Source organism: Bactrocera neohumeralis, chromosome 5, assembly GCF_024586455.1.
Source record: "Bactrocera neohumeralis isolate Rockhampton chromosome 5, APGP_CSIRO_Bneo_wtdbg2-racon-allhic-juicebox.fasta_v2, whole genome shotgun sequence".
NCBI classification, from domain to species: domain Eukaryota; kingdom Metazoa; phylum Arthropoda; class Insecta; order Diptera; family Tephritidae; genus Bactrocera; species Bactrocera neohumeralis.
The window spans coordinates 72,165,755-72,185,493 of NC_065922.1; the positions used below are offsets into that span (position 1 = coordinate 72,165,755).

The 19,739-nt window shown below is 32.5% G+C and overlaps 5 protein-coding genes and 1 long non-coding RNA gene across 8 annotated transcripts in view; 2 read left to right on the plus strand and 4 right to left on the minus strand.

Annotated features, from left to right (window-relative positions):
• Positions 1-220: 220 nt before the first annotated feature.
• LOC126758225 (uncharacterized) lies at positions 221-1,053 on the minus strand. The gene is made up of 2 exons (XR_007666833.1): positions 411-1,053; positions 221-310 (listed from the first exon to the last, which is right to left on the minus strand). It is a non-coding gene; the product is annotated as an uncharacterized LOC126758225 (long non-coding RNA).
• A 702-nt stretch (positions 1,054-1,755) lies between these two features.
• LOC126758213 (torsin-like protein) lies at positions 1,756-3,159 on the plus strand. The gene is made up of 4 exons (XM_050472336.1): positions 1,756-2,097; positions 2,155-2,423; positions 2,484-2,929; positions 2,992-3,159. The coding sequence occupies exons 1-4, from the start codon at positions 1,890-1,892 to the stop codon at positions 3,110-3,112; spliced, it is 1,044 nt and encodes a 347-aa protein (XP_050328293.1). The 5' UTR covers positions 1,756-1,889; the 3' UTR covers positions 3,113-3,159.
• On the minus strand, positions 3,109-3,853 carry LOC126758220 (39S ribosomal protein L30, mitochondrial). The gene is made up of 2 exons (XM_050472344.1): positions 3,652-3,853; positions 3,109-3,591 (listed from the first exon to the last, which is right to left on the minus strand). Exons 1-2 carry the CDS (start codon positions 3,777-3,779, stop codon positions 3,177-3,179), a joined length of 543 nt encoding a protein of 180 aa, XP_050328301.1. The 5' UTR covers positions 3,780-3,853; the 3' UTR covers positions 3,109-3,176.
• A 162-nt stretch (positions 3,854-4,015) lies between these two features.
• The window catches only part of LOC126758205 (uncharacterized), a 36,839-nt gene continuing 21,115 nt past the window's right edge, over positions 4,016-19,739 (plus strand). The window contains exons 1-5 of one of the 3 annotated variants that reach the window (XR_007666830.1): positions 4,016-4,525; positions 4,590-5,727; positions 7,495-7,786; positions 7,845-7,954; positions 8,585-8,662. Coding sequence is in view for 1 of the 3 variants with exons in the window: in XM_050472324.1 (XP_050328281.1) it covers positions 4,097-4,525; positions 4,590-5,843 (1,683 nt within the window). In the remaining 2 variants the exon portion in view is untranslated. Of the gene's footprint in view, positions 4,526-4,589; positions 6,068-7,494; positions 7,787-7,844; positions 7,955-8,584; positions 8,663-19,739 lie in introns of those variants that run through there. The other 2 variants (XR_007666831.1, XM_050472324.1) reach the window with 2 other exon arrangements.
• Positions 12,853-14,510, minus strand: LOC126758218 (serine/threonine-protein kinase fray2-like). The gene has a single exon (XM_050472342.1). It carries the CDS (start codon positions 14,497-14,499, stop codon positions 13,882-13,884), a length of 618 nt encoding a protein of 205 aa, XP_050328299.1. The 5' UTR covers positions 14,500-14,510; the 3' UTR covers positions 12,853-13,881.
• Positions 14,668-19,739, minus strand: part of LOC126758198 (uncharacterized) — a 165,368-nt gene continuing 160,296 nt past the window's right edge. Inside the window, 1 exon segment of the mRNA XM_050472316.1 lies at positions 14,668-16,573. Within this exon segment, the coding sequence (XP_050328273.1) occupies positions 14,668-16,573 (1,906 nt within the window).

Below are 19,739 nucleotides of genomic sequence, written 5' to 3' on the forward strand. Positions count from 1 at the left end.
TATCCGTTGATTTGTGTATTAAACATAGCTGAAGAAAAAAGTAGAATCTGTTATAAGCGAAATGGTGGAAAGATTTAAATTTATATGAAACTAAAGAATTCTTTGAGAATATCCATTATAATAATATGTTGATAGCTGATTTGTAGATTATGTTATTTACTAACAATCTACGTCCAAATTTGTATTAATCCAATGTGATAATTATTGTAAAACAAAACTGTTTCCCATGGTAAGCTCTCCATCAATTTCCCGTGTATTTGCTCAAATATGAATTAAGCATCACACCGATTACATTAAAAATAATGCCAGTCTGGAATTATTATATTTTTTATATTTTTCCTGCGGCATTTCCCTTTCATTCATAGAGGAACCTGCCGACGTTCGCTTGATTTGGCATGAACTTTACATACATACATATTTGTCTCCAATATATTCGCGTATGCTTTCAAGAAAACCCGTAATTTGCGACATGATTTCAATTATCGTGATCCTGGTGTCTTTGGAGTCATCGTCATTGTTGTTGTCTTTCGTTTTTAATTGAAGCACAATAATAACTGGTTTTTGTTTTATTGACATAAAAGAGTGGCGATTGACATTTGTAGCATAAACAAAGTGGTGAATATTTCAAGTACGTGAAAGCAGTGCTGCATACACATATGAAATGATAATAATAATTTTTACTATTTCAACCTATTTTTCAATTTTATTTCACTAAATGTTGTAACACAATCCCAAAATACTAACAGGAATCATTAAATTACAAAATGCATCAAATACATTATTTTTGATCGTTTATCGTCATCGATTACGGGGCATCTCGACAGGATAAAATCTATGTCTTGCGAACTGTATTGCCGTGCCTATTGCCTGTGGAGACTCCACATTGCTTATATCTTACAATATATCGCAAACTAATTCGTATGCCATATATCGTAAGCTATAAGCTGTCACTTCAGCAGTTTGACAGCGCAGTTTTCATTTCTATGAAAATTTCGAAGAGGCAACATATCCCATTTGCACATATGTATGCCGACGGCATTTTCATTTCGGTAATATGAAAATTAGAAGAGCGAGTATTAAGACGGTTGTGTAAATATATTATAAAAATACAGTACATTTTCAAAATAACATTTTTTCAAAAAATTAATATTTAGTTTAATATTGTTAATTTACAGAAAAATTATGCAAATTGGGTTGGGAATAAGCGAAATCTTAAATTTAATAAACTTATACTAGCAAAAATTAAAATATCATTGCTCATTTTAAATTTATTATTTTAATTGGTATATAAAATGTATGCCTCAATTATTACATAGTAGTCCAAAAATATGAATTCTTATTTTTCCCAGAAATACATTTGTAAAAAAAGGATCTTTTTCTTATTATCTTATTTTTCCCAGAAATATACATTTGTAAAAAAAAGGATCTTTATCCTTTTTTTATTTTCCACATAAAAGATTTAAACAGTTCAAGGGCTCAAAACATGCGCTACATCAGCTCCCTACCCAAATGCTACCTTCGCAAATGATAAAATAAATTTTTCAAGAGCTCAAAGCATGCGCTACATCAGCTCGAAACTACCTACCCTACGCTTTTGCGCAAATGATTATCTTATGATAACAAATGCCCACATACAGATTTGGCAATGGCAATAGCAATAGATTTGACAGTTAGCAAGACATAGATTTTATCCTGTCGAGATGCCCCGTTACGTTGCATTATAAATTGTTCCGGTGGGGTAAGGTTTTCATACAGTGTGGTGAATTAGTCTTTTTTTTGTAAAAAAAAGATCTCCCAATGTCTAATTGAAGTGCGAGTATTTGTTACAGCCGCAAAGTTAAATTATTTTAAAATTACACACGACAGACTAGATGATATATAGATAGATAATGCATTTTACTCAAATATTTTATATATCCTTATACCTTTTGGCTGTAAGTTTTAAAGATGTTATCTGTTTTTTTGACCCGGTATCTTTAACCATTGGAGCCGGTGTTGGTCTCGGCGCACTAACTGGATATGGTTTTCTCAAAGATCAAACCTATTGCCGATTAACTGAGTGTTGCAATGAACGTAGTATACCGGGGGATGTTTATAGTAAGTTAATAAATCCATTTTTGTGTATTTATTTGGATAACATTTTTGATATTTAAGAACTCAGAAAAATGATACAAAACCGATTATTTGGTCAACACATTGTTAAACAGCAATTGATATCAGCGTTAGAGGCGCATTTAAATCCTCGAAGTTCTTCACGAAAGCCACTGGTAATGAGTTTTCATGGTACACCGGGAACTGGTAAAAATTTTGTGGCTGATATGATTGCGGAGACGCTGTTTGAGAAGGGGGTAAAAAGTCGGTTTGTACATAAATATATGGGAAGACTGGATTTCCCATTGCAAAAAAATGTTGAAAGTTATAATGTAAGTTAATGACATCAGTTAAAAATAATTCAGAGAACTATAACCTTATTTTTTACACAGGAACGTATTTATTATGATGTGGTGACGGGCATTAGAGATTGTCCCCGTTCATTATTTATTTTTGATGAAGTGGACAAAATGCCTGCCGGTGTCTTTGAATCGCTAGCATCCTTGGTGGACTATAATGCACTTCCTGACAAATTAGATGGCTCCAAAGCTATATTCATTTTTCTTTCAAATTTAGCAGGTGTACAAATATCTGATCAACTGGCAAAAATGTTAAAGAATGGTGTATTACGCGAAAATATTAAGTTAAGCTCTTTCGAACAAATACTAGAAAAAGCTGCCTATAATTTAGAAGGTGGCTTAAAAAGAGCTGGTTTAATAGAGCAACATGTAATCGATCATTTCATTCCATTTTTGCCACTTGAAAAGCAGCATGTCCACCAGTGCATATCAGCAGAATTTTTTAAATGGGAACGACGCCCAGAAAAGCAAAAGATAGAGTACGATTTTATTAACATTGAAAAATATAAAAAATCGGATTTAACATTTTTTTCCATTTTAGGGATATGCTTAAAGAAGTGATTACGTATGATCGCGTGCATGGACTTTTTTCCACAACAGGCTGTAAAACCATCGAGAAAAAAGTAGCAACAGAAGTTTGGATTGAAAAACGTTTGACTTAATTCTGATTATTATTTTTTATTTATTAAAGTAATGCAAATCATTCTAATTTTTTTTACTTTCTATTTACCATGGGTTCAGCCATTTCATTCGAGCATCACGTTTTAATAAATCTGTGTCTAAACGTTTGGGGTCTGATTCAAATGCTTCGGCTGCTTCTAAACGTTCAACAACAGGACCTATTTCCTTCGTAACAATACATTCTCCATTTTCCTTGAGAACGGTGTGTTTAAGATCGTTCGCTGTGGGTTCACCATATGGAAATGTGATGGGGGTGACTTTTATCAAATGCTTTACTTTCCACAACATAGCATTTACATCTGGTATATTTTTTACTACAGTGAAATCACTCTGTTTCCCATCAAGCCCAAGATCCTTTAAAATACGCTTCTCCCAAAAGGGGTTACCCTTGACGGGTTTCACACGTTGAACACGGAAAAGCTTTGCTGGTTCAATTGGTGGGTCTTCATGTTCAGGGTTTCTTTTAAAATAGACAAATAGCTAAATGCATTTGCGTACATATTGATGACTGCATACTTACATTGGATAATAAATGATTTTGCCATATTTTTTTCCATCTTTATATAAGAACTTCTTATTGTGTTTGCCATAAGCTCGAACTATTTGTGCTGTTAAAGTAGCGGGTTGTAAAAATTTATGTAAATCCATTATTTTCTATTTGAAACAGAAAAATGTTCGCGAAAATCCAATGAACAGCTGAAATGTGGTAAGGTTATGAAACAACAAAAATCAGCTGTTCACAAAGTGTGTTGTATATTTTTCCCCAAAAGTGACAGTACGTATAAAAATTTATTACCACTGAATGTACGGCTGAAAAAATGAATTGGCGGCAAATGAAAGAAATTCAAAATGGCCGTCGTAAAAAGGAGTAAACGATTTCCTTTGGCTACAAAATATTTTTAGTGAATGTTTAAAATTGTTTATAAATGCTGATATATAATTATAAATAAAGAAATTTGGTCAAAATGCCCCAGTCAATAGTTCAGAGCGGAGATGAGGATGTATTTCGTACACTAAAACGCAAACGAAAATCTGAAGGATGTTTGGAACACACTGCAGATGTTACTACTGACAGAAATACTTGCTTTACCAATTCGGCTTTCAGCTCTACGCCGAAAAAAGTTGTGCTACGCAGGCGTGCACAAACCCCATTAACGGATGTTGTTCTACAAGATCCTTGCATGGAAGTGAAATCAATTTCAGATATAATTAAAGGCCCAGTTGAAAAGACAAATTCGACTAAAATTGGTGGTGATGTGCTTTCGCAAAATCCATACGAAGTTCAACGCAAACCACCCAAGAAGAAAAAACGTGAATCGGAAATAGTTGAAGCATGCTTTGAAAATCCAGCATTGAATTTAGAGCTGCCTGAAAAACAATTTAATCCATATGAAGTAAGACATTTAAATTACATATTACGTAGAAATTTTTAAATAATAATTTAATTTCATCATTCAGGTTTTACGTGATGTGCCAGCACAACTAACTAATGTTGCTGAAGGTAATTGTTTTGTAAATGCAGCCTTAAATCTACGAACACAGGATGTAACTGCAACAAGAAACCCATTTGAGATCCAACGTTGCCAAAGCGTTGCGACAACTACTTCTTCTGACGGCGTTGAAAACACTGGTATGGAAGTTGGCCAAGTAGTTCCAACTGATTTAAAAATATCATTGCCTTTTAAGCCTACTGTTGGTTGTCGCATAGATTTCACCAATATACCTATAGAAGAGCTAACGCCTAGCAAGCTGCTGGCGGATAAATTAGTATTTTCACCAGTCTTAATGTTGCCGAAACGTTCATTGGATTCCGCAAGTGAGGATAGTAGTATGGATATAGGTAAAGAGTTAGATCGTTATCAGCTGGAGCTGGAGAATAGTATCAATGAGGCGAAAATGCGCAAGGCTATAGGTCCTTGTACGAAATCGACTTTAAATGTGAACATCGAGCAAAAAATTACATTCAACCAAAGATTGGCCGAAATAGCCGAAGAAGATGAAGAAAATGATTTCAATAAAGAAGATGTGGAAAAAACTAATACTTTGCATGAGTGTACAATTCAATCTCATATTGAATTGACTGGTAAAATACAAACTGAACAAGTTGAAAGAGAATCATGTACGGTTGAAGAATTAAAGAACGAAGATGTTGCATATGCCTCTGACTCGGATGAGGACGAAATTGACTTCAAGGCGCCGGCACCATTTGTGCGTGCATACCAACGCGCTGCAACAACACAAAGCAAAGAGTCTTTGCACTCCAATGGTTCAAACGACTCAACCGATCACAAGAAACCTCTGAATGTACGTAATTTAATACGTAAATCTTTACGGAAACTGATGCATCCATCCAAGCATGATGATTTATTTAAGACTAATTCTGATGAGAACGAAATATTAAACATTGAAATGGGTGGAAAGGACAAGCAACATGCCAGCGCATATAAAATTATACGAAATGGTTTAAGACGCAAAACAACCATCAAACCTTTAAATACTGCTCGGGAAACGCCGACTGCAAAAGCGGAAATTTCCATAATGGATACCAGTGAACGCAGAATGAAACTTACTGCAATGATTTCAACGAATACAGAAGGTGAGCGAAAACACACATTGCGCAACAGCTTGCGACGATCGACACGCGAAATGGGGCAACATTTGATGAAAACTGTGTTTCACAAAAATCACGAAGCTTATGAACTAAGCAAGTGATCAGAATAAATAAGGTGTGGTCTACTACCACACACCACTTTTTATTATTATTAAATTTTAAAAACACAATGTTAAGCACCCAAAGATGATAACTATGAATGATAACTGAACTTTGACGCACCAATGTTGCACCTTTAATTTTTTTTATATACTATATTACGTTAAAAGATGTTTTTTAATTAAATTATTTACGCTTAAATAAACGTTTTCTAGGAACTTTAAAATTCAAATATGAATTGACTTGGCAGAAATAGCGCAGTGTAAAAGTCAACTTTTTGCTGTATTTGTGCTGGTATAACGTGTCAAATTGACTTTGCCTTGAATTTACTTTACCTTGAATTTACTTTACCTTGAATTTACTTTACCTTAAATTTACTTTACCTTGAATTAACCTTGCCTTGAAATTAATAATTATAATTTTTTTTTATATTTTAGATTTATATTTGTGTATTTTTGGAAAATGTCCATTCATTTATTTTTTAATTGATTTTCATTTATTACACTTCCTTCGTCAATAATCTGCAAAGCCTTCAACATTGTCAGTGTTTGTTATTATTTTGGTTTTTTTGTTTGATTACAACATTAATTGTTTACAATTTATATTTTTGTTTTGAGTTTTAACTGTTTACGAATTTGTAATTTTTCATTCATTCGAAATTTAATAATTTACTTATTTTGCTACTACGTTATCTATGAATTGCAATTTTTTGCTAACTTAGATCCTAATGATTTCTCAAACAATCTATTGATTTTTGTTGTTTATCAAATTATTATTTTTAATTATTTTAGTTCTTCAAAGTACTTTCACTTATATTTAAGTATTTCAAGTTTCTACTTAAAGTAATTCAATTTGTTTTAACGTTATTTGATTTTGGTTTCATTTCATGTTGCAAAATGTTGGTTGACAACTTTCGATAACTATATAATTATTACTACGAATGACGTTTGTCGTTTGTCGTATGCATTAACGTACATACATTTTTAAATAACTAGCCTAATGCATTTTGTATGCTTTAAATTTATTTATCGAGTATGCAATAAGGTCTGTTTTCATTAGTACACCCGTCCTATATGGATATATTTAATAATTTTGCGTAATAATATATAATACTATGTAATAATAATTTCACTATATGTAAGTGTATGTATGTTAATGTATATATTTATATAGCTTGGCTTCTTTTTTTTTTGTTTTGTGTTTTTAACGAATTACAGACTCACAAAACGGCGAACCATTAATTGCTATAAAAGTTTGTTTTTGTTTCAATTGGCGCCATGCCCATGATCATAATATAGACGAGCACTTCATTAATAAAGAATATATAGAAAAAGTTACACTTTTAAGTGCTCATTACTTGTGCATTCTTGGAAATGCTGAAGGTGGTTTCAAACAAATGCAATATGTCTATTTTTACGGTGGAAAATGTATGAAGTTGAAATTAATTGTCATTTGTTAAATTCATTGGGCAGGTGAATAGCACATCATTGCTATAAATAGTATGGAAATATTTTGTCATGAACGAGTTTTCAACAAGCAAACCTAATTATACATTGCTCTATAAAATATTAACTTTAATCGGTTTCTTTGATTTTGCTTATTTTTGTAAATTCTAATTTAACCTTTTCTAATACGTACACTACCTATTTACAGCTCTGCTTCAAGTACTACCTACATTTTTCAACGCTTTCGCTTTATATATTGAATAAATCATCAATAACACTACAAGTTCTAAGTATGGATGGCTACAATAGCTTTTTCTGCAATAATTGAAATAGTTCCAAACGAATTTAAATGAAAGCATGATGATAACAAAGTAAACTTATCGATATTTTTATCGACTAACATTTCTCTATCCTATGTGCATATTTGCCGCCCTTTTAATCCATGTTTATTGAAGTTGAAGCAAAATTACTTGGAAATGGTATGAATGCTGTAACTCAAGGTATTATTATTTATATTATCAAAAATAACATAGATAATAATAAATTAATTTCTGTTAGGGCAATGCCAGTGTTTATGATGCCTATGTGCATATTTGCTGGCTTTTTTACGTATGTTCAGTGATAACTAAGAAAAATGAACTGGAAAATTAGGATAACTGGAAATCAAGGTATTATTATTTATTATATAAAAGGAATAAACAATTACTTTTTAGTTAGTGTAATGTCTGTTGATTTTGAAAAGTAGTAAATTGTATGCTGTCATTTGCGTTGCGTGAATTTGTTACTAAAAACCAAAAAAAAAAAATAATAATTAGGAGTTTATTGTTTAAGCATAATAAGCTTTTTTTTACTGGAATGTGTGTGCTAATACTATTTAAAAATTGTAATTTTACCTGTATTTTTCTGTTGTGACTAAGTTACTGTCTGTTTTTTTAGCCAACCTGTGTGCATTTGTTCTGTATATTTGTGTTTTTAAATGTGCTTTCGTCCTACACTTAATTTATTTGCATCTGCACAGCAGAGAATTTTTTTAAATTCAATAATTTACTGGGTAATTTCGAAAAATTTTTTGGCTCTAAATTTGCGCTTACTTATGGCTATATGTTTCATGTTACTTTGTATATTTAAATTTTGTTTTCGTTTAATGTTTTTCTATTTAAAGTATTTGCTCAGAGTCTACAAGTTAATAAGTCCACAAGTTTAGTTTTCAACATTTTATTTGCTTTGATTATAATTTCGCCTCATTTTTCGTGTGACATTTTCTTAACTGCATGTAATTTATTTATTTATTTATGTAGAGTTGAAGACAGCGCATACATTTAGACACAGCGGGTGCGTTAAAGTGTGAGAGAGAAATAACTATGCTAATTAAGAAAGAGAAAGTGCGCAAAGCTTACGCATAATATATTGTTTGGAGCCGTTTTTTACGTTTTTTGCAAACAAATACACAGGTAAGCAAGTTTGGGGTAGTGTTTCAGTGTGGGGTGTGTTGAAGGCTAACGGCGTTGCAACTGTAGTTGACAAGTGGAAAGCGTCAGGTAAACTATGTGCTAGTAGTGAGTTATGCGGAGAGTGAGAAATTTTGGCGCGCAAAGTTATTTTGAAACGGTTTCGTTAACATTTTATTTTTATTAAAGGGACTATGTGGTAAATTTCATATATCATATTTCTTGCGGTTTGCTGTGCGTTTTACTGTATGTACATTGTTTATTGTGTGAGTTGTATTATTTTTAAAACTATTTTGATTTTTGAAACAGATCTATATAGACGTCAACCAGTTTTTAGTTTTTCTTTATTTTATTATTATTTTTTTTTATACAGTTGGTTTCAATATTTTTTCGTCCCAAAAAATCTGAAAACCATAATAATACTAATACGTGCATACATATTATACATACATACATGCCTTGTTGTGAAAAAATAATAACTGTAAATAATTATTGGTTTGTTGTTTTTATTCATATTTGTGTGCAAATTTGCTTAGCATACATTAATTATTAAAAAATATATAAATATTTATGTACATATACAATTGGCATTAAAACTTAGGCGCTTAAGGTTAGAAACAAATTTTGCATTATCTCTGTGAAAATGGGACTTTTAAACGGTGTGTCTTGTTAAAATTTGTGTTTATTTAGCTTTCTTGTTAGTCTAAATAGTCATAACTACTTTCATATGTTTTATGCTTTAACTATAGTATATCCTTGTAATATATATATATATATTTTTAAATGCAATTATAGACCTGAATACGGATTTTTGAGTTTAAAAAATTCACTACTCATTAAATTTCGATTTAATGTAATGCTATTGCAATGCGAGCTTACTGTGTTTACTAATGTATGTACTTGTACACTTACACGCTGGCACGCTTTACAGTTGTTGTTTATTATGTAAGAAACCCGTTACTCGCAACTGCTTTACAAGTTATAGTTTAACAGTTATTTAAAAATTATTTGGTTTTTCTGTTTGGAATTCTATTTTATTTGTGTTTATTTCATAAATTTACACTGTATTTATTTTATAATTATTAATTTCATTTCGCACAACTTTGCTATCGTTCCTTTTTACATATTTAGTTCGTTTTTCTCTTGTTTGGTTTTGTTTTTTTTTTTTACTTATTGACGTCACAAAAATTTTATTTCGCTTACAGACTTCGGAATTCATAATAATAATTTAAATAAAATGTGGTTAAATAAAAAAATAGATTTTATGGAGTTGTGGGGTGTGAGGAAATTTCTGTGCACATAAAAACTTTGCCAAAAGGTGTTTAAAAAATTTTAGTTTCTAAAAAAGATTTGATTTTGAAAAAAATTTTAATTTTCAAAAAATAATTTTCAATTTTGAAATTTATTTGCCATTGGTAATTTTTATTATTTCATAAAATGTTTTTACTTTTTTGCTTTAACTGTCACTGTCGTTAATTTGAATTAAAAAATGTAGCGTTGCCACATTTTTTTTAAACTTGTGATAACAATAAAATAATAATAAAATCTAAAATCATAAATACTTTCAAATTTTTGTTTTAAACTTCTCATTGCAAATAATAATAATAATAAAATCTTAAATCATACATATTTTCTGCGCCATATTTCAATTTTAAGTGTAAAAAATATATATTTTTTTGTATTAAATTCATAAGCACAGTACGAACGTATATTTGGTTAAAAATGTTTGCTAATTCTTATAATTATGCGTTACACAGCTTAATTACTTACAGCATAACTTAAATAAATATTTGACAATATTCGTTTCATAAATTTATAGTAAAATTATTTTATAAGTATATTTTAACTAAAAATGCAAATTATAGCTAATAAATTACAAATGCATACAATGGGCAACACTCAACAACTTATGGCAAATATAACGGTAATACTATATATTAGACAACTTATTACCCTTCAATGCAACAACATATTATGTATCAGCTTAGGTGTTTTAACGGTGACTTAATTAAAAAACTAACATTGAAAGTTTTAAACGAAATTGTGTCAAATGTTGTGCATAGTTTTTAGCATGACTGTACGTGTCTGATTTTAGCGCGTCTCAGTTTGCTGGCGGAAGCGTGCTTGCGCTTCTTACTCACTTTTTTTATAAAAATATGTTTAAAATTATGCATAAATATTTATAAAAATTATTTCAAATAAATTTATGAGAACAACTTATAAAAAATTTTAATAAAATCATAATAGAAAAAACTTAAAAAATGTTTAATAAAGTTATATTATAATAGAAAAATAAAAAAAAAATAATAAAATTATAATAGACTAGAATAGATAAAAAAAATCATATAATTAAAATAAAAAAATTGTGATTTTTTTCTGACTATTGGAAAAGAAAATTAAATATTTACTTGAAATAATTAAAAAAATGTACTGACTAATTTGCAACTAAATTTTGTGAGCTAATATTAAAAAATATAAGTGTAATAAATTAAAATAAAAAACGCATAATTTTTATAAAATACATATTTTTATAATAATTCTAGAAAACATTTTTTTTTTATTTTTCCAAAAAGAAAGACTTTTTTTAATGTTACAAAAATATATTTTTAAACTTTTCTGCAATTTTTTTTAAACTTTATTTGTACTCACTATTCGGTTAAATTTTTTTTTTAAACAAATCATTAACAAATTTTTACGAAACTTTTTCCGAATATTAAAAAATTAATTTTTTCTCACTTCAGTAAACTATAGGAATTTTTACATAATATACTTTTTTCATGATTTTTAAAGAATATTTTTTTTTAATTTTTCCAAAAAATATTTTTTTTTATAATTCCACTAGAAACAAATTTTTTAATGTTCCAAAAATTTTTTTCACACTTACCTGAAACTTTTTTTAAGACTTTATTTTTTACTACAATATTCATTTTAAAAAAAATATTTTTTATTCTACAAAAAATTATCAAAATATTTTTGCGAAACTTTTTCCAAAAAAATTAAAAAAATATATAATTTTTTTCCATTTCAATATATTGTAGGTATTTTTACAAAATATACTTTTTTCATAATTTTTCCGAAAAATTATTTTTTTTATAATTCTACCAGAAACAAATTTTTTAATATTACAAAAATATTTTTCTCAAACTTTCCTGAAACTTTTTTTTAGATTTTATTTATTTCTACAATAAAAGTTAAAATAGCCTTTATTATAATTAAAAAAAATATTTGCAATTAAATTTATTTGAGATAAATTTAAAAAAAAATATACGGAACCCTAAACCAATAGCTTAACATTTGTATTTTAAAATATTTAAAACATGAAAAAAAAAAATTTTTTTAATTGAAAAAAATTAATTTGTTTTAACTAAAATTTTTAATTAAAAAAAACTATATGTGTATGTACTTATATATTTATTTATTAAAAAATTAATAAATAAAATTAATTAAAACAGTTTTTTTATTATTTTTTCAATTAAACTATTTTTTTATAATTAAAGTTTGAAACATTTACTTTAAATGATAAATAATAAAAAAGAGAAATATGAACTAATTTGCAATTAAAGGTATTTGAGATAAAAAAAATATTAGTTCAAATGCAAAAAGCCTTAAAAATAGCTGAAGTGCTTTTTTTAATATTTTATACATAAAAAATGAATATATTTTTTATTGGGAGAAATATGTTTTTAATTTAAATAAATTTCAATCGTAAAAAAATGTTCTGTTATGAAAAAAATTAAAAAATTAATTTAAAAAAAATATTACTTTTTAGAAAATACTCGAATGTTTTTTCAAAAAAAAATATAAAACTAATTAAATAAATAAAATAAAACATTTAAAATGCAAAAAGTCTTAAAAGTAGCTCAAATGTTTTTTTTTATATATTTTAATAAAATCAAAAATAATATATTTTTAATTGAAAATATATATATAAATATATTTAATTTAAATAAATTTCAATTATAGAAAAAAAAAATATATTTTTTATATATTTTTTTTTCTATGCTTTGTTTCCAAATATAAAAATTCAAAAATGTACGTAAAAATAAATAATTAAAAATGTTTAATTAAAAATAATAATTTTTTTAAATATATAGAAAGTATTAGATTTTTTCAAATATGAGAAATAATATCGTTTTTGAACTAAAAAATAGCATAGAAAATGTAAAAAATTGCGTAAAACATGTAACATGTTTTCAAAAACAATGCCCTGTCTTCACCGCTTTCTGGTAACGCTTTGAGTCAAAAATATTTTTTTTCTGTTGTGCCTTGCTGGATTTGTTTAAAATATTTAATATAACCGCATATTTAAATGCTAAAAATAATAAAACTATTTCGATTTCGATGTTAGGAACCACGAAAATATTTGCTAAAAAATCTTAAAATAACATTTTTATAAACAAGCAGATAATTTTTTTGTTAGTAAATTAATAAATTATTAATAATTAAAAAAGTAAGGAATCTATTTTTATATTTATTTTGTCAAGTACCTAAATTTGCAACACACGCTTACGCCAGCAAATAATTTTGAATGACGCACTACGGCTGCTTTGGTTTGTTGTTGTTTTTTTTTTCTTCTTTCTAAAACTATTTTGCACAAAATTTGTGCGCATTTCTGATCATTAACAACTTCTTGAATAAGCACATACACATACAAACATACTGCAATTACAATATGAAAACAAACTAAGCTAAACTACACAACAACAACGCTAGTGATGAAACTAGTTACAGCATTATAATACATATACTCGTAGACTTATTTTCAAGGGTTCAAGGATTTGGTAGATGCCGATTTGTCGCTAATCGTTTACTAAAAGAGGCAACACAACAACTAACTCACGCGCCTGAAGCGGTGTGATGATTTTCTTGTTTTTTCTTTTGGTTGTTTGTTTTGGTGTTGGAAATTTGTGCTGTGTTGCACACAATTATTATTATAAATCCGCCGCGCTGCTGCCACACTGCCCTCCACTTAACGCACAAGTACACGCCCACATTGCGGTTGCTCAACTCTGCCGTCGATTGGCCGCCGGACTGCCACGCTGATTCATTGCCGCAACAATTTACCAACTGTAAGCCGCCGCTGCTGTCGCATGTTTACCGTACGTCTCCGTAGAGGGAGGGGAAAATTTTTATGACGTCTCTAAAAATCATACTTTGAACGTTTTTTCGCGCCGCTGCTGCCTGCTCGACTGTGTGACGCCACCATTGGCCAGATGATTTTGATGACCGCCAATGCTGCTGCCGCAAAGCGCTGTATCGTCGCAGGCGTAGGTGGCAATGCGGTGATCGCTACGTGAGCGTTCACGGTCGTGCGTACGCTCACCGCGATGTTCACCGCCACGGTATTTGCTGCTGCTGCCACCACCGCCGGTTGCCTGCTGCAGCTGCTGCTGCAGCTGTTGTTGCTGTTGTGAGCGTCGATTGCCCAGTCGTTGCAGTTCGTAGTCGCGCGCATCGGCCACATCGAAGGTGGCGGCACGTTGGTGTTTCAGTGCGGACGCGGCAGCTCCAGCGCGTGATGAGCTGTGGCGATGATGCGCATCACGTTCGCGCTCGCGTTCGCGTTCGCGCTCCCGATCGCGTTCACGTTCTCGGTCACGCTCACACTGCGTTTGCGTCTGTGTCTGTGTAGAGCCGTGATGGTGGTGATGATGCGCATCGTATTGCTCCGGACAATACTCGTCGTATTCGTGTTCGTCACAAGTCATGCTCGTCGCGGCGGTCGTTGTGACTTTGGCAGTGGTCTGACTGTCGCGCGTCGTCATCGTTGCGGTGCCTACGCTCGCTGAGGAACGATGCTTCTTCGGCGGCAATGGTATGGGTGGCGGTGCGGCCGTTTGTGCAGCTGCTGCTGCGGCTGGTGGCGCAACTGTTGTGGCACACGTTGTCGTGCGCCGCACAACATCCACGCCGCCGCCGCAGCAGGCACATTCCTACAATTCTGTCACCGAGTAGAGATCGTTGTTGGCATGCGAGCCGCCGCGCTTCAGCGAGCGATAGTACAGCTGCTGTTGTTGCGCCTCAATTAAGTATTGTTGCTGCTGCTGTTGTTGTTGATGTTTGCTGCTGATTGCACCATGGTAGTTGTTGTTGGGCGTGGTTGCAGCCGCATGCCGCTGTGCCTGCTGCTGCTGCAGCGTATACGAGTCATAAGAGTGTTGCTTCTTCATGCCGCCGCTGCTGAATTGTTGCTCAATGAAAGCCATGCTGCCGCTGCTGGCAGTACGCGCATTATCGAGCGTTTCCGCGCGTCTCGGACGTTCGTGGCGCTCAGCGCGCTCACGCTCACGTTCGCGCTCGTAACTGTAAGCGTTGGTGGCGTTTTGCTGCTGTCGCAAACTGGCCGATTTTGGTGGCAAAGTCTGCAAGTGATTGGCGTTTAAAGTGCCGCCCGCCGTAGAAGTGCTAATCTCGCGCGACGACTTCTTCTTTGGCGGCAACGAGGGTGGCTGCTGCTGCTGCGTCGGCATGGCGCCGCTGGGCAGCTGCATTTTCTGTGCCTGTGGTCGTTGTAATGAGCGATACTGATTGAGGTTGGCTGCGCACAGCGGTTGTGGTGAGATCTTCGACTGCTGCGCCTGCTGCGGTATCTCCGGCAGTGGTTGGTTGACTATGGAAGCCGGATTCAGTGAGCGCTGTGGCGGTGGTCGTGGTGGCTCACGTGGCGCAGCCGTTGGTGGTGGTTGCTGTTGCTGCTGTGCAACCACCATGTGTTGCTGTAAATGTTGTGGCTGCACCGCAGCCTGCTGTTGTGACTGTTGCTGCGTCTGCGGCTGATAGCCCGACGTCTCAATGCTGTAGACCGCCGTGGGTGGCAGTATGTGTGTCGTGGGCGGGTGGTGTTGGTGCAGTTGCTGGTGCAGCGTCGGCTGCTGTTGCTGCAGCTGTAGTTGTGTTTGTTGTTGTTGCTGCTGCTGCGCTGCTTGTAGTGCGGCCAATTGCTGTTGTTGCTGCTGCTGCTGTAGCTGCAGTTGATGTTGTTGTTGCTGCTGTTGTTGTTGTTGGAATTGTTGTAACTGTTGCTGCTGCATCAGCATTTGTTGCTGCTCTTTGGCATAGGAGCTGCCCACGCCCGTAGTGCCCGGTATCTCGGTGAAAGTGTTGGTGGTACGCGGTTTTGGCGGTGGCAGCGGTGCGGGTGGTGGTGGCGGCTGCTGTTGTTGCGTCTGATGTGGCACAATCACTTCGGTTGTATAGGTTTGCGGTATGCAGTCCGGTTGTTGGCAGTAGTCCTTCGATACGGTCGCAATGGAGGGTGTCTTGGCGCTGCGCAGATTCGGCGAGGGGCTGGCGCCCTTCAACGAGCCACCGTAGCGGCCTACATGCCGCAGCGTGGCACATTTATTTGCTGTGGCGGCGGCGACAATATTCAAATTGTTATTGCCGCGCACCGCCTTCGGTCCAATACTAATATACTTCGGATCGAAACGATTGAAACTGTTATTAGTGACATCGCGTGGATCACGATCATCGTCACGATCCAAACCATTACCGGTGGAACGATGTACAGCTTGTGCGGAGAGTACGGAGCGTATGGAGGAGCCAGCCGAACGTGGTAACGTAGCCGAAGCGAAGATATTTTTCAATGAGTTGGTCTGCTGTTGTTGATGTTTGATGTGATTGCTGATGTTGTTGCTGCCGAGAATGTTGGCGTTGTTGGTGTTGCTAATGCCTGCATTTGTGTTGCAGGCAAGCGATTCTCAGTAAAAATCGCTAGATTCGAGAGTCTTACACTGTTTGCTGAGTGTTGCATATTTGCCGTTATTGGGACCGCTCAGATAGCCCGATGAGTTCTGCTGATGGTGCGAGGGTAGACGGCCGAGTGTGTGGTGACCCGATCTGTGGGAAATGCGGAGGAAGAGCAATAGTTAGAAAGGAAGAGGTGAAAGCAATAGAGGAGATGAAGAGATGCGTAATAGTGTTAGCTATGTGAAACGGTTTTAATGTGAGAGTAGTTAGTAGCATATCGGTCGTATATATGTACATAATATGTGTGTTATTTATGAGAACTTAAGTATAAAGTATATAGTATATACGTTTTAGATATGGCATGTATGTGTGTATACATATGTATATGTACGTATGTAAATGTATTTGTGGTTTTATGGTCTAAAAAATAATAATGGTGCTTAAATTAGTTTCCACGAACCGGATAACGTAATTGTGCATATGTAACTAATAGCATAACTAACTGCTTCAATATCGGAATATTTTTAAAATGCAAAATGTGAAAAAAATAATAATAATATGAAATCCACTAAAATATTGTCTCATTTGCTGATAGGATAACTCGGATAAACTGAAATGCATTTTTTAAATGTCAAAATGTGGTAAATTACATATTCTAAAAAAAATACTACAAAAATGTAGTCTTATCTGCTCGTCGGATAACTCGGATAAACTCCAAACGTGCTCTAAAGAACTGTGTGTCAAATATACATACATACATACATATGTATGTATAACTGAATATTTAATAAAATATTAAAAAATTCCTTATCAGTTAATTTCGGATAACTCCGATAAGCCTTTAAACATTTTTTATAATAAATTGTTTTATAAAATATTAAAATTACTTATCCGGATAATACTTTGATGCGAGCTAGGCAATTATTTATCGTAATTTACTATACAAAGTATATATGTATGTAAATGTATGTATAAATAAATATTAAAACGAAAACTATTAAAAAATTCCTTATCCGTCGGTCAACTCGGATAAGCCTCAAAAATATTTAAATTTGAGCTATAATAGAATAGAATCGGAAATTACTTATCCTGATAATACTTAGAAATAAATTACGACGAGGGAAATAATTACGACAATTTAATACATACATATTTAATTTAAGTTTAAGCAATATTAATCGCCTTATTCAAACAATCGGTTAACTGAAATGTTTTGTTAACTGTTCGGATAACTAAAATTTTTAGATAATATTGAACATCGAGTGTATTTTACAATGTTTTTTTTTTTAATATAGCTTATCCGGGTTATCCAAACAGTTCGAATAGCTACAAATTTTGCACAAGATTAGTTATTGACTAGTTTATTTTACGCTTTGTTAAAAACAGCTTATCCGCTTATCAGTTCGACTTAATTTAAGTTTGAAAAAAGTTTAATAATTGAGTTATTTTACTAACGCTTGAATACAAAAACGTTTATCCGCGGTATCCTAACAGTTAAGATAACCACAAAATTTCGAAAAAATCATGCTATGAGTAATTTTTTGATTGTTTAAAAATATCTTATCTACTTATGTATACGAATGCTCTGGATAACCATGCGTTTTTGAAAATAATTCTTTAATTCTCGTAATTGCAAATTATCCACGTAATTTTAATCCTCCAAATATTCTTCTCTTACTATTCTAATGATCTTACTGTGATTCCTCGCAATTTCCCCTCGTTTTCATTGAATATTAATTAATTATTAATTTTCTACCGATACTATAATTATCAGACTTAATTGGCAGTCTTGGCTTGTTAAGCCACCTCAGTTGGCTTTGTGCAGCAACAAGCTTAAAGTAGGCAATATGCCAGCTGCCAAAATCTTGCACCTAACTGATTATGCGCCGTGCTGTGGTTTGCTCAAGTCATAGGGCACGGGCGTTTGTCTGCATAAAAGCAAATATGTGTATGTACATATGTGTATGTGTGCATAAAATTATGCAATTATACATACGGTTAAAGCCTTACTTACACACATACTTATGTATGTGCATGTGCATGCGTTTTGTGCATATGCTGCATGCACCTTTGCCCCACACAGCTGTTTTGTTAATCTGCTTGTGAAATGACAATATTTTCACAAGTGTAAACCTTAAGTTACATATACATGCATATGTATGCATATGGCTCACTATAATTTGTTAACTTTTTGCCAAATCTAGCATTTCCCTTGCTATGAAAAAAAAGTTAAAAGCAATCTTCATTAAAAAAAATTGTATAAAAATTTTTTTTTTTGTTGTCCAATGTTTTGATTCTGCAATTAAATTAATTTAATCAAAAGCACAACACAAGTGCCCCGGTGCGTATTAGTAACTTCAATTTTCTCTATATGTATGACTGCGAAAAGGTTACGTATACGCCCAGTAGGGTGTGCAAGAGTGTGTTTTTACGCGCAATGATGGAAATTAATCGTTGTACGCTCAAGCGTGGTTAAGCGCAAACGCTTGCTGTTTGCTTATATATTTAATTTAAAACAAACAATTTATTTGACTTAAATAAAGGTGGGATTATATTCATATGAAAATACCAGCTCTTAATATACTTTAAGCTATGTGTGCTTATGCAAAATATTTGTTACTAATATAAGTGATTTTACATATGTATATACATATGTATGTATACTTGTGTAATGAACTTTGCATGAGCTTACTACTCTCTCTACTTAGATTTCACTAATACGCAGTGGCGGCCTTTACAAAGTGCTTTGCAAATTTAATTTATCGAAATTTTCATAGACAGCTGTTGATAGCACATAGATATATACATACATAAGTACGCGTAATGCACTTTTTTACCACAAATTGTAAATATACTCAAATATTATTTGTGGTTGCAAAACAAAAATGCGCGCATTTGCATTAATATGAAAATTATTAATATATTTTATGCAAAATTATGCTAATTATGCGGAAAATGTTGTGAAATGTTGCGTAAAAATAAATATTTGTGTAATCGTGCTGGCTATATTTGCTTATTTACATACTTATTAATAATAAATTGGTGCAATAAAAAACTAAATAAATCAGCAAAAATAATCTAATTTGAAATATGAAGCATACATTTTTATCACGTGCTTCAATTTTCCATTTTATAACAATATTGCGATGAAAATTAATGTAATGAAATTAGTGGCGATAAATACAACATATTAACAGTAAAAAATTACAAAAAATTTCTAGTTCATAATTTCAAGCATTTAAATATACATACATATTTGCTTACAATAACCCAAGAGTAATTTGATTGTAATGAAAATAAATTTTCCAACAATAAA